This window comes from Zea mays, chromosome 9, assembly GCF_902167145.1.
Source record: "Zea mays cultivar B73 chromosome 9, Zm-B73-REFERENCE-NAM-5.0, whole genome shotgun sequence".
Lineage (NCBI taxonomy): Eukaryota > Viridiplantae > Streptophyta > Magnoliopsida > Poales > Poaceae > Zea > Zea mays.
Window position 1 is genome coordinate 23,087,084 of NC_050104.1, and position 16,681 is coordinate 23,103,764.

At 50.5% G+C, this 16,681-nt stretch overlaps 1 protein-coding gene across 1 annotated transcript; it reads left to right on the plus strand.

Moving 5' to 3' along the window:
* Positions 1-3,316: 3,316 nt before the first annotated feature.
* Positions 3,317-4,134, plus strand: LOC103639808 (probable CCR4-associated factor 1 homolog 11). Its single transcript, XM_008662512.3, has one exon. The coding sequence runs from the start codon at positions 3,328-3,330 to the stop codon at positions 4,132-4,134; it is 807 nt and encodes a 268-aa protein (XP_008660734.1). The 5' UTR covers positions 3,317-3,327.
* The last annotated feature ends 12,547 nt before the right edge of the window (positions 4,135-16,681 follow it).

Here is a 16,681-nt window from a genome sequence, read left to right on the forward strand (position 1 = left end):
GATCGACGTGGAAACATTCGCGGCTTGGGCCGCAGTCCTCGTCGTCGAGGCTGCGGCTACCGTCGGAACAGTTGGAGAGGCAGTAGTCACATGCGGTCATGAAGTCCCGCATGGCACTGGGGTTGCCAAGTCCAGAGAAATCCCAACAGATGTTGGGATCGTCATCTTCCTCGGACCCAGAGGGCCCGTAGGTCGAGACGTCCGTCAACCGGTCCCAAGGCGACCGCATGCGAAACCCCAGAGGGTTTGAACTTGCCTCTACGGGGGCGCCTGCCAAAGCGAGGTCGCTAGGCGAGTTGAGGCTGAGTCCAAATGACGTAGGATGGGGATCGGTTGGTACCTTTTGGTCGTCGAGCGGCGATGAAGTCACGTCGGGGACTGATTGCACCGTCGTCTCAGGTACGAGGGCGACATCCTGCAAGCTCTCCGCGAGCGCGCTGGCGTCGTCCGCTTGCTCGGAATTGGTGTGTAGCGGGGAGACGGCGCTCGCCTTCGTCTCAAACGGGGTCAACGCCCGACGCGCCTCCCGTTGGGGCGCTGGGGACGTTGACTCGCTCGACAGCCGGCAAGGCGCGGCCTCCTGCTTGACCTTGGTTGCCCCGCCTCCTCCTCCGTTGGCGGGGGAGAGGACGGGGCGAGCTCGAATGTTGTTCTTCCACCACGCGGGGAAGACGTCGTCGATTCCGCCGTCGGCGGGCGGGCTGTCGGCCGCCATTGTCGTTGTCGTGCGGCGGTGGAAGGAGTATCATGTCGTAGCTGCCGTCGAAGGACATGAACTCAAGGCTCCCGAAACGGAGCACCGTCCCGGGTCGGAGAGGTTGCTGGAGACTGCCCATCTGGAGCTTGACGGGAAGCTGTTCGTCAACACGCAGCAGGCCCCTACCTGGCGCGCCAACTTTCGGCGTTTCGAGACCGGGGGGTCCCTCGGGCCGACGAGTGAGTGTCGCGTGCCCCAGCCCAGATGGGTCGAGCGCGTGGGCGAGCGCGAAGGGGGGAAAGGAGCGAGGCGGCCGGAGACTGACGTGAGAGAGGTGGGAATCCCGCGGCCTTCGTGTTCGTCCCGCGCCCAGGTCGGGTGCGCTTGCAGTAGGGGGTTACAAGCGTCCACGCGGGAGAGGGAAGCGAGCGGCCCCAAGAGAGCGCCTGCCCCGTCCTCGTCCCCGCGCGGCCAACCCTCTCTAAGAGGGCCCTGGTCCTTCCTTTTATAGGCGTAAGGAGAGGATCCAGGTGTACAATGGGGGTGTAGCAGAGCGCTACGTGTCTAGCGGGGGAGAGCTAGTGCCCTAAGTACATGCCAATGTGGCAGCCGGAGAGATTTTGGCACCCAGCTGGTGTGATGTCGTGGCCGTCGGAGGAGCGACGGAGCCTGGCGGAGGGACAGCTGTCGGAGCGGTTGGGTCCTTGCTAACGTCCTCCTGCTTCCGTAAGAGAGCTGAGAGCCGCCGTCGTCACAGAGCATGCGGGGCGCCATCATTGCCTATCTGGCGGAGCTAGCCAGATGGGACGCCAGTCTTGTTCTCTGCGGCCCGAGTCAGCTCGGGGTAGGGTGATGATGGCGCTTCCTGTTGACGTGGCTGGCCTGCGCCCTAGGTTGGGCGACGTGGAGGCTCCTCCGAAGCCGAGGTCGAGTCTGTCTTCCATGGCCGAGGCCGAGTCCGAGCCCCTGGGTCGGGCGAGGCGGAGGTAGTTCGGCAGAGGCCAGGGCGGAGTCCGAGCCCTGGGGTCGGGCGAAGCGGAGTTCGTCGTCTTCTGGGGCTGAGCCCGAGTCCGAGCCCTGGGTCGGGCGGAGCGGAGTTCGCCATCTTCCGGGTCTTAGCCCGAGTCCGAGCCCTGGGTCGGGCGGAGCGGAGTTCGCCGTCTTCCGGGACTTAGCCCGAGTCCGAGCCCTGGGTCGGGCGGAGCGGAGTTCGCCGTCTTCCGGGTCTTAGCCCGAGTCCGAGCCCTGGGTCGGGCGGAGCGGAGTTCGCCGTCTTCTGGGACTTAGCCCGAGTCCGAGCCCTGGGTCGGGCGGAGCGGAGCTTCCTATGGTGCCTTTGGCAGGGCCTGACTGCCTGTCAGTCTCACTCTGTCAAATGGCACTGTAGTCGGAGTGGCGCAGGCGGTGCTGTCCTTCTGTCAGGCCGGTCAGTGGAGCGGTGAAGTGACGGCGGTCACTTCGGCTCTGCCGGGGGGCGTGCGTCAGGATAAAGGTGTCAGGCCACCTTTGCGTTAAATGCTCCTGTGATTTGGTCGGTCGGTGCGGCGATTTAGTCAGGGTTGCTTCTTAGCGAAGGCAGGGCCTCGGGCGAGCCGGAGATGTGTCCGCCGTTGGAGGGGGGCCTCGGGCGAGACGGAAATCCTCCGGGGTCGGCTGCCCTTGTCCGAGGCTAGGCTCGGGCGAGGCATGATCAAGTCACTCGAATGGACTGATCCCTGACTAATCGCACCCATCAGGCCTTTGCAGCTTTATGCTGATGGGGGTTACCAGCTGAGAATTAGGAGTCTTGAGGGTACCCCTAATTATGGTCCCCGACAAGCGTCTTCCATGTGAAAACACCTATATAGGAGACATATTTTACTTTTATTTTTTGTACGTATGTATTTGTCATACTTTTAAATATATTATACATATTTTAGTTTTGTTAGATCTATTTTTTAAAGTATTAAAATGGTTAGAGGAGAGAGAAACTCTATATATGAGAATCCAACCGCGTCTCTTAGATTTAGAGGGCACCATTGGACGTGTAAGACGAGAATCCCCCTAAAATTTAGGATACGAAATGTTATAGCGCATTTATGGAGAGTCTAAAACAACCCACTCTTAGCCTGCTTCGGCCAACCATTGCATAACAAAAATTCTATAACAATTAAATATTGGAAGAGTATATAATCTGGATGAAATACCTGTAGATCCAGTATAAAAAAAACAAGTTGACGAGTATAATAAAAATATTCAAAATGAAGGGTGTACATTGACATTCTAATTACGATCACTAATTTCTATATGCAATAATCTTTTCTTATCTACCGATTTTGTTTAGCCTCGCATGATGCCTGTTCTGTGCTCTGAGTCCGATGTGATAGGGACGGAAGAAAACCAACCTGGGCGACTGTTCTGTTACTGTAGAAAATCTGTTGCAAACTTTGACGAAAGGTGGTCCGCTTCGCCGATGATGTCCGAACGCCCGTGATGTCCGACTGCCCCTACCTATAAAACCAGGGCACCACGCCCACGTTCCAAGATCAAAACGTCTCGACAAGGCACAGCCACCTGAAGCAATGCCGATGTACTCCAAGTCAGAACTCATCCACGAGCCGCCACCGCCATGCAGCCGTCCCCGTTACGTCATGGCGCCACCCCTGGTCTTCACGTCCATCGGCGCGTCGATGAACGCCGCCGTGCGCGACGTTTGGGCCAGCAACTTCGACGAAGAGCTCTCCAACCTATCGGCGGTGCTGCCGCGCTACCCCTGCGTTTGCTTGGACACCGAGTTCCCCGGCGCGGTACACGACTCGGACATGCCGCGGTACATGCGCGGCCCGCGGGAGAGCTACGAGCTGGTGAAGCGGAACGTAGACGACCTCAAGCTGCTGCAGGTCGGGATCGCGCTGTCGGGCCCCGCCGGCCGGTTCCCCATCGCGTGGCAGTTCAACATCCGGGGCTTCGACCCCGCGCTTCACCCGCACGCGCCGGCCTCCATCGCCATGCTCCGCGAGCAGGGGATGGACTTCGCCATGCTGAACGAGTTCGGCATCGACCCCGAAGACTTCGCCGCCGGGTTCCGCCGCAGCGGCCTCGCCTGCGGGTGGCTCACCTGGACCGCCTTCTCGGGCTCGTACGACTTCGGGTACCTCGCCAAGGCGCTCACCGGCGGCCAGCCGCTGCCGGACACGCTGGACGGCTTCCTCGCCCTGGTCCGTCGGCTGTTCGGACACAGTGTGTTCGACGTGAAGCACCTCGCCAGATGCTGCGCCTTGCGCGGGGGGCTGGAGCAGGTGGCCACCGCGCTCGGCGTCAAGCGCGCCGCCGGCCGCGCGCACTGCGCCGGCTCCGACAGCCTGCTCACCACCGACGTTCTCCTGCTAATGATGGATCGCTTCTTCAGGAACGTCGATGTGCTCGCGCACGCCGGAACCATCGTAGACCTCACCTAGTTCCCAGTACTGCTTTTCTTTTGTAAAGGTTTAGTGTAGTTTGCACTGCAGCCATGCAGTGTCTAGCTTCTTGTTTGACACCAAAATGAGCCGGAGGCCGGACAGTCCGCGGTCCGGACGGTCCGCGCCTGTGGGCCGGACGGTCCGCGCGTGCGCAGAACAGATTAGAGTTCCGAGTTTTGTGCTATGGTTGTTAGCTAAAATCATGGGATAAGCTCGGAAATTAGTTTGTAAAGGGTCCAGCCCCCCTCCTCTATAAATAGAGAGGTCTACGGCCGATTTGTAATCATCAACAATCGAATCAATACATCTTCTATTCACATTTTATTCTAGGAGTAGTTCTAGTCTAGTATAGTTTTAGCCTTCCAATCCCCAATTCTTCGTCTCTCTTCGACTCTACGTCGATTAGAGGAGTCTAGGTCGGCCGGCCCGAGCCTAGACACCACCTAGGATCTCTACTCCCCGACGGGGTCCCTCCCGGGAGCGAGATCCAGGCGCCGTCGGCGATCTTCCGCCGCCCCTGCGCACGCGCGGACCGTCCGGCCCTAGGGCGCGGACCGTCCGGCCGTCAGGCAGGGAACCCTAGCCCCTGTGCCAGGTCGCGGACCGTCCGGCCCTGTGCCGCGGACCGTCCGCGCCTGACCAGAAAGCATCACCGCCTCGCACCAGGCCGCGGACCGTCCGGCCCCGCGCGCGGACCGTCCGCCCCTGTGCAGAGGGCACCGCCGCTGGTTCTTGTTGAGTATTTGGCGCTCCGAAAAGGCGTCAACATACTTTTTGGCGACTCCGCTGGGGAGAACACATCTAGGCTCATCAAATCGGCCCTCAATGGCCGGTTCAAAAGATAGCTCTGAGGTTTCCACCAGCAATATCATCACACCGACATGGGAAGCCTTGCCGGCTGAAGAACAGCTCCTATTCGAGGAGCGCCAGGAGCAGCTGATCCAAGAAGCAAAGACGAAGTTTCTGGCTGACTTCAAAGTGGACAGGAACAACAAAGTCGTTCGGCAACGGGCGACAGATCTGGCTTCGCTCCGACCTACTACGATTACCCCAAATGTAAGTAGCACCAACGAACTCCAATCTCTTAAAGCTTACATAGACGAACAGCGAGAACAGATGCAAAATATCATAGGGGTTATGCAAAACGATTGTAGGAGACTAGTACGTGCATTTGATAAATCTAGTATAGCAAATTTTCCTTCACGCGAGGTTGAATTAGGAGATAATACACGTAATACATCGGTTAGAGGTTGTCACGACCAGTCACAACCCCCTTATGGGATGCCGATGGACACGTACCCTGAGCAAACGCAAATCGGCAGTAAACCAGCCGATCTACACATGTCCGGACCATCCGGGTCAGCCACAGCCGGGCCCATTTTTAATGAGTTACCTAGACACACACCCGAGCCACCACATAGGGCACCGAATTTAAACTATCCAGTCGGACGGTCCGCATACAACGACGGACGGTCCGCATATAATCACGGACGGTCCGGGTACGTATCCGGACAGTCCGCGCATGAGTCTTTTGAGGGGGGTTATTACCTGAATCCTCACCCGTCCCAACAACACTTCCCATCACATTATGCAATGCACCAGCCCATTAATTTAGGATCCAGAGCCCAGGAAAGCTTTCCGGCCCCACCTAGAAGGCCGGAAAGAAACGATCAAACATATGAGCCATATAGGGCAAATGGAAATGCACCACGTAGCTCAAACCAATGGGGGGAACGACAACATACTAACATGCAACCAACCCCACCTATGTTTGACCAGAGAGCCGGTGGTCTTGCACCGGCTGCCATTGGTATAGTGAGGGAAGAAATAGCCGGGGCGTTCCGAGATAAGCTCGGAGTAAGCATGATCCCTGGGGGGCAATCATATCGGAAGCCTTATGACAGCCGATTTGATCACCACCCATACCCACAGGGAACCAGGATACCCGAGTTTGCAAAGTTTTCGGGTGACCAAGGAAAGAGCACGCGTGAGCACATAGGCCAGTTCCTAGCACAATTAGGAGAATTGGCCGACACCGAAGCATTCCGTGTGCGTTTATTTTCATTATCCTTAATAGGGACTGCATTCACATGGTATGCCACGCTCCCTCCTAATTCCATTTTGTCATGGGGAGACTTAGAGCAAAAATTTCATGAACATTTCTTCTCTGGTGATTATGAGCTAGATTTAGTAGACTTAGTGACCCTACGACAAGAAAAGGATGAATCGGTTAGTGATTATATCCAGAGATTCCAGGATACGAGAAACCGATGCTTTCAAATTCATTTAACAGATAAACAACTGGCAGGAATAGCCTTTGATGGATTGCGCTATTATTTAAAAGAGAGATTAGAAGGCATCCAGTTCTTTACTCTAGCACAATTACATCAGAGAGCTTCGGCTTGTGAAAGCCGAAGCAAAGAACTAGTCAGAACGGTTCATCATAATGTCCCTATAGTAGAACACAATCAAAATAGTTCGGACAATGAACCAAAGAAAGTTTACACTGCCGAAATAGTTTGGCCCGAGCAGGCCAAATCTTCGGCTTGCTACTCCTTGCAGTCAGTTCAAAAGGAACGACAGGAGGAAGTTAAGTTTACATTTAATGTCGGCAAATGTGATAAGATATTCGATGAATTACTAAAAAATGGTAACATTAAAATTGATTATATCGTTCCACCTGCCGACGAACTAAAGCGTCGCGCATACTGCAAGTGGCACAACTCATTTTCCCATGCCACTAATGATTGTAATGTGTTCCGACGACAAATTCAATCGGCCATTAATGAGGGACGATTGAAATTTCAGGAGGACACGGAGCCCTTCCCAATGAATGTGATCGACTTTAATGGCAAAAAGGTCCTAATTCGGCCCAACACGGCCGATAAGGGCAAAGACAAAGAAGTCATCATCGGCAACGCACGGGAGGCCGATGGGAACAACAAAATTTCTTGCAGGAAAGTGATGGCCGAGAAGACTCCTGATGGAGGGGAGACACTGAAGGTAACCATCACAAACTCCAGCGCTGGGGGGCAAGCACAGACAAGGGGATATGCGCGAGAACCCATACTACGCATCGCGGACGGTCCGGTGTCCAGGCGCGGACGGTCCGTAACATCACCGGACGGTCCGGAGCGTTCCAGCGGACGGTCCGGCAACGCCGAAGAGCCGCGACGACCACGTACCTTCAAACCACGACGACCAGAAATAGGTACGTGGAAAACTAACACGTTCAAGGCAACTGGTCGGTTGGTAAAATCTAGCCCGACCTTTGATCAATTATTGTCTAAATATGTGAAAAAGAAGGCTGACACCAGCGACCGGCCACCAAAGGGACCACACTTACCCACCCAGGTGCGACGGCAGATTAGGCCGATTGGACCACCACACCAATCGGAAAGGACGGGAGGTCATAATGTTCAATTAAGACCTAACATACCTGCATGGACACCTCCACCACCATATCCACCTATGCCATATTCATACACATACATACCTCCACCATACGTCCCAAATCAAATGTGGGGCATGCCACCATACCTATTTGGGATGCCACAGTACCCCGCTTGGGGGGCACCCCAAACATCTGTATTCAATAGGTTGACACCTCCAGTACAAGACCGATTGAGAGCCCCTCAATCTGGTCCACGAGCACAGGCCCAGCAAGATTGCCGAACAATTCGGCCACAAAGGCTGACTAATCCGGCAGGGGGGCATACAGCTACAACCTCCAACAGTACGAAAAAGGGAGACGTCATTAAAATAGGAACGACAGATGTCATCGTACAACAAAATAACGAAGGGCCGATGATTTTTGGTGAATCGGCCAACACAAACAAAAAAGAAAGTACGACTGTCAATAAAATAGCCGATCCAAAATACTCCATGCCCCGATGGTGCCCATCGGGATTGACACGATCGCAAAAGCGAAAATTACAACGCCTTAGAGCAAAGGAGAATCAGGAGAAGGAGGCGGAAAAAATATTCAATGACACACATCCGCAGTATCCGCCACCACAAAAGAGATGGAGACCAAAGGTCGTTGAGGAAAATCAAACGGCCATAAAGACAGAAAATAAAACAGCAACTGTGCAGCTCTTTGCAGGTATAGCAGACAGTCTGGCTATAAAGACCAGACCAACCATACAGGACGCGGACCATCTGACCCCTGAGGCCGAACCATCCGCACTACACCAAGACACCACCAACGATGTACCGACACCCATGGAGGAAGATGACCTACAAGGGGAAGACCTGGTCGACTACGAAGCTACGCCAGAACACTTGGAAAATTAGAAAAAGTAAGGTGACGGATTGGTCAGGATCGCTATGACGCTTGACGGTGTTGGGACTGACAGTTTGATCAAAGCTAAAAGAGTCACGTCCGTTGAGTCAACCATCGGGACTAAGGCCACTACGTATCATCCTAGCAAGTGTCAAGATGCCTAAGAAAACTGATGAGATCACATCGAGTTAGTTGCTTTTGGTTCGCTCAGCTCCACCAAAAGGCAGGGGGGCATATGTTTGACACCAAAATGAGCCGGCGGACTGTCCGGCCCTGAGGCCAGACGGTCCGCGGTCCGGACGGTCCGCGCCTGTGGGCCGGACGGTCCGCGCGTGCGCAGAACAGATTAGGGTTCCGAGTTTTGTGCTATGGTTGTTAGCTAAAATCATGGGATAAGCTCGGAAATTAGTTTGTAAAGGGTCCAGCCCCCCTCCTCTATAAATAGAGAGGTCTACGGCCGATTTGTAATCATCAACAATCGAATCAATACATCTTCTATTCACATTTTATTCTAGGAGTAGTTCTAGTCTAGTTTAGGTTTAGCCTTCCAATCCCCAATTCTTCGTCTCTCTTCGACTCTACGTCGATTAGAGGAGTCTAGGTCGGCCGGCCCGAGCCTAGACACCACCTAGGATCTCTACTCCCCGACGGGGTCCCTCCCGGGAGCGAGATCCAGGCGCCGTCGGCGATCTTCCGCCGCCCCTGCGCACGCGCGGACCGTCCGGCCCTAGGGCGCGGACCGTCCGGCCGTCAGGCAGGGAACCCTAGCCCCTGTGCCAGGTCGCGGACCGTCCGGCCCTGTGCCGCGGACCGTCCGCGCCTGACCAGAAAGCATCACCGCCTCGCACCAGGCCGCGGACCGTCCGGCCCCGCGCGCGGACCGTCCGCCCCTGTGCAGAGGGCACCGCCGCTGGTTCTTGTTGAGTATTTGGCGCTCCGAAAAGGCGTCAACACTTCTAATTTGTATGAATTGATTTGAGGAAGTTCTTGATTGATTGGAGAATGGAGAGTGATCTGCATTTGATTGTGTTTTTATACCGATGAATCGATGATTAACGACCTGAACTCTCAAGCATTCGAATATATGGTTCAGTATAGGCACGATCTGAACAATTCTTGCTACTAGGTACTGTCCGGTAGCATTGGTTATTTGGTGATCGATCAGAAGAACTGGTTTTACCGTTCTCTAAAGAGATCTAACCTGAAACATATGAATCTAATCTAAAAAGGAATTTAGTCTAATCTGAAATATGAATCGAAAAATGATTCTAATCTAATCTAAAATATGAATATAATCTAATCTGAAATATGAATCTAATCTAATCTGAAATATGTCTTAAGATAAACTGGGCTTATAAATGCCCCTGCTAGCCCATTGGCCTTCTCTGATAATGGGTTCCGCTCATAACAGGCGACTCTTTAACCCAGTCATCAGAAAGTTCGCATTACATGTAGAACTCACTCGAAACTGTTACGGAGAAATCAACAGAGTGGAAGTATGTCTGAACTTCTGGAGTGCAGTACTTCGTAAACATACTAGTAAGCCATTAACAGCGAAAGCAAACCCTAACAGGACAGGCAGCTATAGAAGGATAATATATCTAGGGTCCCGTTTAATGCCTAACATATTTGATTGTAGGGACTAAACAAATTCTAAATACATTAAATTTAACATATAAAGACCTAATTACCTATTTTTTTGTTTTCTATGTATGACGTCAGTTTTTTAGGCAAGAGTAATTGGAGTAAATTTTGCCCTTTAGTCTCTTTTAGCACCATGTGAAAGACTAGAGACTAAAACCAATTAGCCCCTACTTTAGTCTTTATGTTTGGCAAAATATGGAGTAAATGAGACTAAAATCAGGGACTAAAGATTAGTCCCTCTAACCAAATGGGGACTAGGAGTGTTTTTCTTCAGTAGGTTCTAGTACGTTTAAACGGTTCCCCACTTTGACAGATCAAATGTTCCAGTTCATTGTCACTGAAACATAAACAGTGAAATCCATATGGACCGTCAACTTTGGAGAACAAGTCCAAGGAAATTTGAACAAGGTGTGCCATACACATACACTTGGACTAAACTGACGGCAAAATAATAGCTTTAGATAGACACATGAATAAATAGCTCAAAGAGTCTCCTTTACTTTCATTTTCTGCTTGAATGTGAATAGTAGTCACTTTGAGGAGCAACAACTACCTCATACGTTTCCCCCTAACAGCCTAAACAACAACAGAAGTGGAGCAATTGTACTCTTTTCACTTATTTTAAGTTACACTATCTGAACAAACAATAGAATCAACCTAATCTGTGGCATCTATTGGGCAAGACAACACACTAGTAGAAAAGAGCTCATAGCCTGCAGCACCCATAAATTATCACTGGCGGTTTCTGAAAGGGAATTAGGCTTACACCTAGTTCCTAAATAATTTTGGTGGTTGAATTGCCCAACACAAATCTTTGGACTAACTAGTTTGCCCAAGTGTATAGATTATACAGGTGTAAAAGGTTCACACTCAGCCAATAAAAAGACCAAGTGTTGGATTCAATAAAGGAGCAAAGGGGCAACCGAGGGCACCCCTGGTCTGGCGCACCGGACTGTCCGGTGTGCCACCGGACAGTGAACAGTACCTGTCCGGTGCACCAGGGGACCCAGACTCAAACTCTTCACCCTCGGGATTTCTCGGAAGCCGGCGCGCTATAATTCACCGGACTGTCCGGTGTGCACCGGACATGTCCGGTGTTCCAAGGAAGATCGGCCTCCGGAACTCGCCAGCCTCGGGTTCGCGCGGCAGCCGCTCCGCTAAAATTCACCGGACTGTCCGGTGTGCACCGGACTGTCCGGTGAACCACGGAGCAACGGCTACTTCCGCGCCAACGGTCACCTGCAAGCGCATTTAATGCGCGCTCTGCGCGCGCAGTCGGCAGGCGCGCCCATACCGACGCACCGGACAATGAACAGTTCATGTCCGGTGTACACCGGACATCCAGGCAGGGCCACATGTCAGAGCTCCAACGGTCAGAATCCAACGGCAACGATGACGTGGCAGGGGGCACCGGACTGTCCGGTGTGCACCGGACTGTCCGGTGCGCCATCGAGCAGACGCCTCCAGCCAACGGCCACATTTGGTGGTTGGGGCTATAAATACCCCAACCACCCCACATTCATTGCCATCCAAGTTTTCCCATTTCTCAACCACTTACAAGAGCTAGGCATTCAATTCTAGACACATTCAAAGAGATCAAATCCTCTCCAATTCCACACAAAACCCTAGTGACTAGAGAGAGAGATTTGCCGTGTTCATTTGAGCTCTTGCGCTTGGATCGCATTCTTTCTTTCTCTTTTGCTCTTGTGATCAACACTCAATTGTAACCGAGGCAAGAGGCACCGATTGTGTGGTGGCCCTTGCGGGGAAGTTTTGTTCCCGGTTGATTGAGAAGAAGGAAAGCTCACTCGGTCAGAGGGACCGTTTGAGAGAGGGAAGGGTTGAAAGAGACCCGGCCTTTGTGGCCTCCTCAACGGGGAGTAGGTTTGCAAGAACCGAACCTCGGTAAAACAAATCCACGTGTCATTCTCCTTATTTGCTTGCGATTTGTTTTGCGCCCTCTCTTGCGGACTCATTTATTATCACTAACGCTAACCCCGGCTTGTAGTTGTGATTATTTTTGTAAATTTCAGTTTCGCCCTATTCACCCCCCCCCCCCTCTAGGCGACTATCAATTGGTATCAGAGCCCGGTGCTTCATTAGAGCCTAACCGCTCGAAGTGATGTCGGGAGATCACACCAAGAGGGAGATGGAGACCGGCGACGACAAGCCCACTACAAGCCAAGGGAGCACTTCATCGGAAGAGTCCCGCACCAAGAGAATAGAGAAGAAGAAGAAATCCTCCAAGCGGAAGGAGAAAAGATCTTCCTCTTCTCACCATAAGGAGAAGAAGGAAAAATCTTCTCACAAGCCGCATCGGAGTGGGGACAAGCACAAAAGGATGAGGAAAGTGGTCTTCTACGAGACCGACACTTCATCGACCTCCACCTCCGGCTCCGACGCGGCGTCCGTCACTTCTAAACGCCAAGAGCGTAAGAAGTATAGTAAGATCCCCCTACGCTACCCTCGCGTTCCTAAACATACACCTTTACTTTCCGTCCCATTAGGCAAACCACCAACTTTTAATGGTGAAGATTATGCTATGTGGAGTAATTTGATGCAATTTCATCTAATCTCTCTCCACAAAAGATTATGGGATGTTGTTGAGTATGGTGTACAGGTACCATCCGTAGGGGATGAGGACTACGACACGGACGAAGTGGCCCAAATCGAGCACTTCAACTCTCAAGCCACAACCATTCTCCTTGCCTCTTTAAGCAAGGAGGAATACAACAAAGTACAAGGGTTGAAGAACGCCAAGGAGATTTGGGACCTACTCAAGACAGCGCATGAGGGTGATGAACTCACCAAGATCACCAAGCGGGAAACGATCGAGGGGGAGCTCGGTCGCTTCCGTCTTCGCCAAGGGGAGGAGCCACAAGACATGTACAACCGGCTCAAGACCTTGGTGAACCAAGTGCGCAACCTCGGGAGCACAAAATGGGATGACCACGAAGTGGTTAAGGTTATTCTAAGAGCCCTTATTTTCCTTAACCCTACTCAAGTACAATTAATTCGTGGCAATCCTAGATATACACAAATGACCCCCGAGGAAGTCATCGGGAATTTTGTTAGTTTTGAATGCATGATTAAGGGCTCCAAGAAGATCAACGAGCTTGATGAGCCTTCCACATCCGAGGCGCAACCCGTGGCCTTCAAGGCAACGGAGGAGAAGAAGGAGGAGTCTACACCAAGTAGACAACCAATTGACGCCTCCAAGCTCGACAACGAGGAGATGGCCCTAATCATCAAAAGCTTCCGGCAAATCCTCAAGCAACGGAAGGGGAAGGACTACAAATCCCGTTCCAAGAAGGTTTGCTACAAGTGTGGTAAGCCCGGTCACTTTATTGCTAAATGTCCATTATCAAGTGATAGTGACAGGGACAACGACAAGAAGGGCAAGAGGAAGGAGAAGAAGAAGTACTACAAGAAGAAGGGCGGCGATGCCCATGTTTGTCGGGAGTTGGACTCCGACGAAAGCTCAAGCGACTCCTCCGACGACGAGGACGCCGCCAACATCGCCGTCACCAAAGGCCTCCTCTTCCCCAACGTCGGCCACAAGTGCCTCATGGCCAAGGACGGCAAAAAGAAGGTAAAATCAAAGTCCTCCACTAAATATGAAACATCTAGTGATGAGGATGATAAAAATGAGGAGGATAACTTGCGTATTCTTTTTGCCAACCTTAACATGGAACAAAAAGAAAAATTAAATGAGCTAATTAGTGCTATCCATGAAAAGGATGATCTCTTGGACTCCCAAGAGGACTTCCTAATCAAGGAAAACAAGAAACATGTTAAGGTTAAAAATGCTTATGCTCTAGAAAGAGAAAAATGTGAAAAATTATCTAGTGAGCTAAGCACTTGCCATGAGATTTTAGACAACCTTAGAAATGAAAATGCTAATTTGTTGGCTAAGGTTGATTCTCATGTTTGCATTGATCCTAGAAATGATGATGTTGATTTGCTTGCTAGGATTGATGAATTGAATGCTTCCATCGCTAGCCTTAGAAATGAGAATGAGAAATTAATTGCTAAGGCTAAGGATTTTGATGTTTGCAATACTACTATTTCTGACCTTAGAACTAAGAATGATTTGTTGCATGCTAAGGTTATTGAATTAAAGTCTTGCAAACCCTCTACATCTACTATTGAGCATGTGTCCATTTGCACTAGATGTAGAGATATTAATGTTGATGCTATCCATGATCACCTTGCCTTAATTAAAAAACAAAATGATCACATAGCACAACTTAATGCTAAAATTAGAGAGCATGACTTAGAAAATGAAAAATTTAAATTGGCTAGAAGCATGCTCTATAATGGGAGACGCCCGGGCATTAAGGACGGCATTGGCTTTCAAAGGGGAGACAATGTCAAAATTAATGCCCCTCCTAAGAACTTGTCTAACTTTGTTAAGGGCAAGGCTCCCATGCCTCAGGATAACGAGGGTTACATTTTGTACCCTGCCGGGTATCCTGAGAATAAGATTAAGAAAATTCATTCTAGGAAGTCTCACTCTGGCCCTAATTATGCTTTTATGTATAAGGGTGAGACATCTAGATCTAGGCAACCAACCCATGCCAAGTTGCCTAGAAAGAAAACTATTAATGCATCAAATGATCATGCCATTTCATTTAAAACTTTTGATGCATCTTATGTGTTGACTAGCAAATCTGGCAAGGTAGTTGCCAAAATTGTTGGGGGCAAACACAAAGGCTCCAAGACTTGTGTTTGGGTACCCAAAGTTCTTGTATCTAATGCCAAAGGACCCAAAACCGTTTGGGTACCTAAAACAAAGAACTAAATTTGTTTTGTAGGTTTATGCATCCGGGGGCTCAAGTTGGATACTCGACAGCGGGTGCACAAACCACATGACCGGGGAGAAAAGGATGTTCTCCTCTTATGAGAAAAACAAAGATCCCCAACGAGCTATCACATTTGGGGATGGAAATCAAGGGCTGGTCAAAGGTTTGGGTAAAATTGCTATTTCACCTGACCATTCCATTTCCAATGTTTTTCTTGTTGATTCATTAGATTACAACTTGCTTTCTGTTTCCCAATTATGTCAAATGGGCTACAACTGTCTTTTTACTGATATAGGTGTCACTGTCTTTAGAAGAAGTGATGATTCAATAGCATTTAAGGGTGTGTTAGAGGGTCAGCTATACTTAGTAGATTTTGATAGAGCTGAGCTCGACACATGTTTAATTGCTAAGACTAACATGGGTTGGCTCTGGCACCGCCGACTAGCCCATGTTGGGATGAAGAATCTTCATAAGCTTCTAAAGGGAGAGCACATTTTAGGACTAACCAATGTTCATTTTGAGAAAGACAGGATCTGTAGCGCATGCCAAGCAGGGAAGCAAGTTGGCACTCATCATCCACACAAGAACATAATGACGACTGACAGGCCACTGGAGCTCCTACACATGGATCTATTTGGCCCGATCGCTTACATAAGCATCGGCGGGAGTAAGTACTGTCTAGTTATCGTGGATGATTATACTCGCTTCACTTGGGTATTCTTTTTACAGGAAAAATCTCAAACCCAAGAGACCTTAAAGGGATTCTTGAGACGAGCTCAAAATGAGTTCGGCTTAAGGATCAAGAAAATAAGAAGCGACAATGGAACGGAGTTCAAGAACTCTCAAATTGAAAGCTTCCTTGAGGAGGAGGGCATCAAGCATGAGTTCTCTTCTCCCTACACGCCACAACAAAACGGTGTAGTGGAGAGGAAGAATCGAACTCTATTGGACATGGCAAGAACCATGCTTGATGAATACAAGACACCGGACCGGTTTTGGGCCGAAGCGGTCAACACCGCCTGCTACGCCATCAACCGGTTATATCTTCACCGAATCCTCAAGAAGACATCATATGAACTCCTAACCGGTAAAAAGCCCAACATTTCATATTTTAGAGTTTTTGGTAGCAAATGCTTCATTCTTATTAAAAGAGGTAGAAAATCTAAATTTGCTCCTAAAACTGTAGAAGGCTTTTTACTTGGTTATGACTCAAACACAAGGGCATATAGGGTCTTTAACAAGTCCACTGGACTAGTTGAAGTCTCCTGTGACGTTGTGTTTGATGAAACTAACGGCTCTCAAGTGGAGCAAGTTGATCTTGATGAGATAGGTGAAGAACAGGCTCCATGTATCGCGCTAAGGAACATGTCCATCGGGGATGTGTGTCCTAAGGAATCCGAAGAGCCTCCAAGTACACAAGATCAACCATCCTCCTCCATGCAAGCATCTCCACCAACTCAAAATGAGGATGAGGCTCAAAATGATGAAGAGCAAAATCAAGAAGACGAGCCACCTCAAGATGATAGCAATGATCAAGGGGGAGATACAAATGATCAAGAAAAGGAGGATGAGGAAGAACCAAGACCGCCACACCCAAGAGTCCACCAAGCAATCCAACGAGATCACCCCGTCGACACCATCCTCGGCGACATTCATAAGGGGGTAACTACTCGATCTCGGGTTGCTCATTTTTGTGAACATTACTCTTTTGTTTCCTCTATTGAGCCACACAGGGTAGAGGAAGCTCTCCAAGATTCGGATTGGGTGGTGGCGATGCAAGAAGAGCTCAACAATTTCACGAGGAATGAGG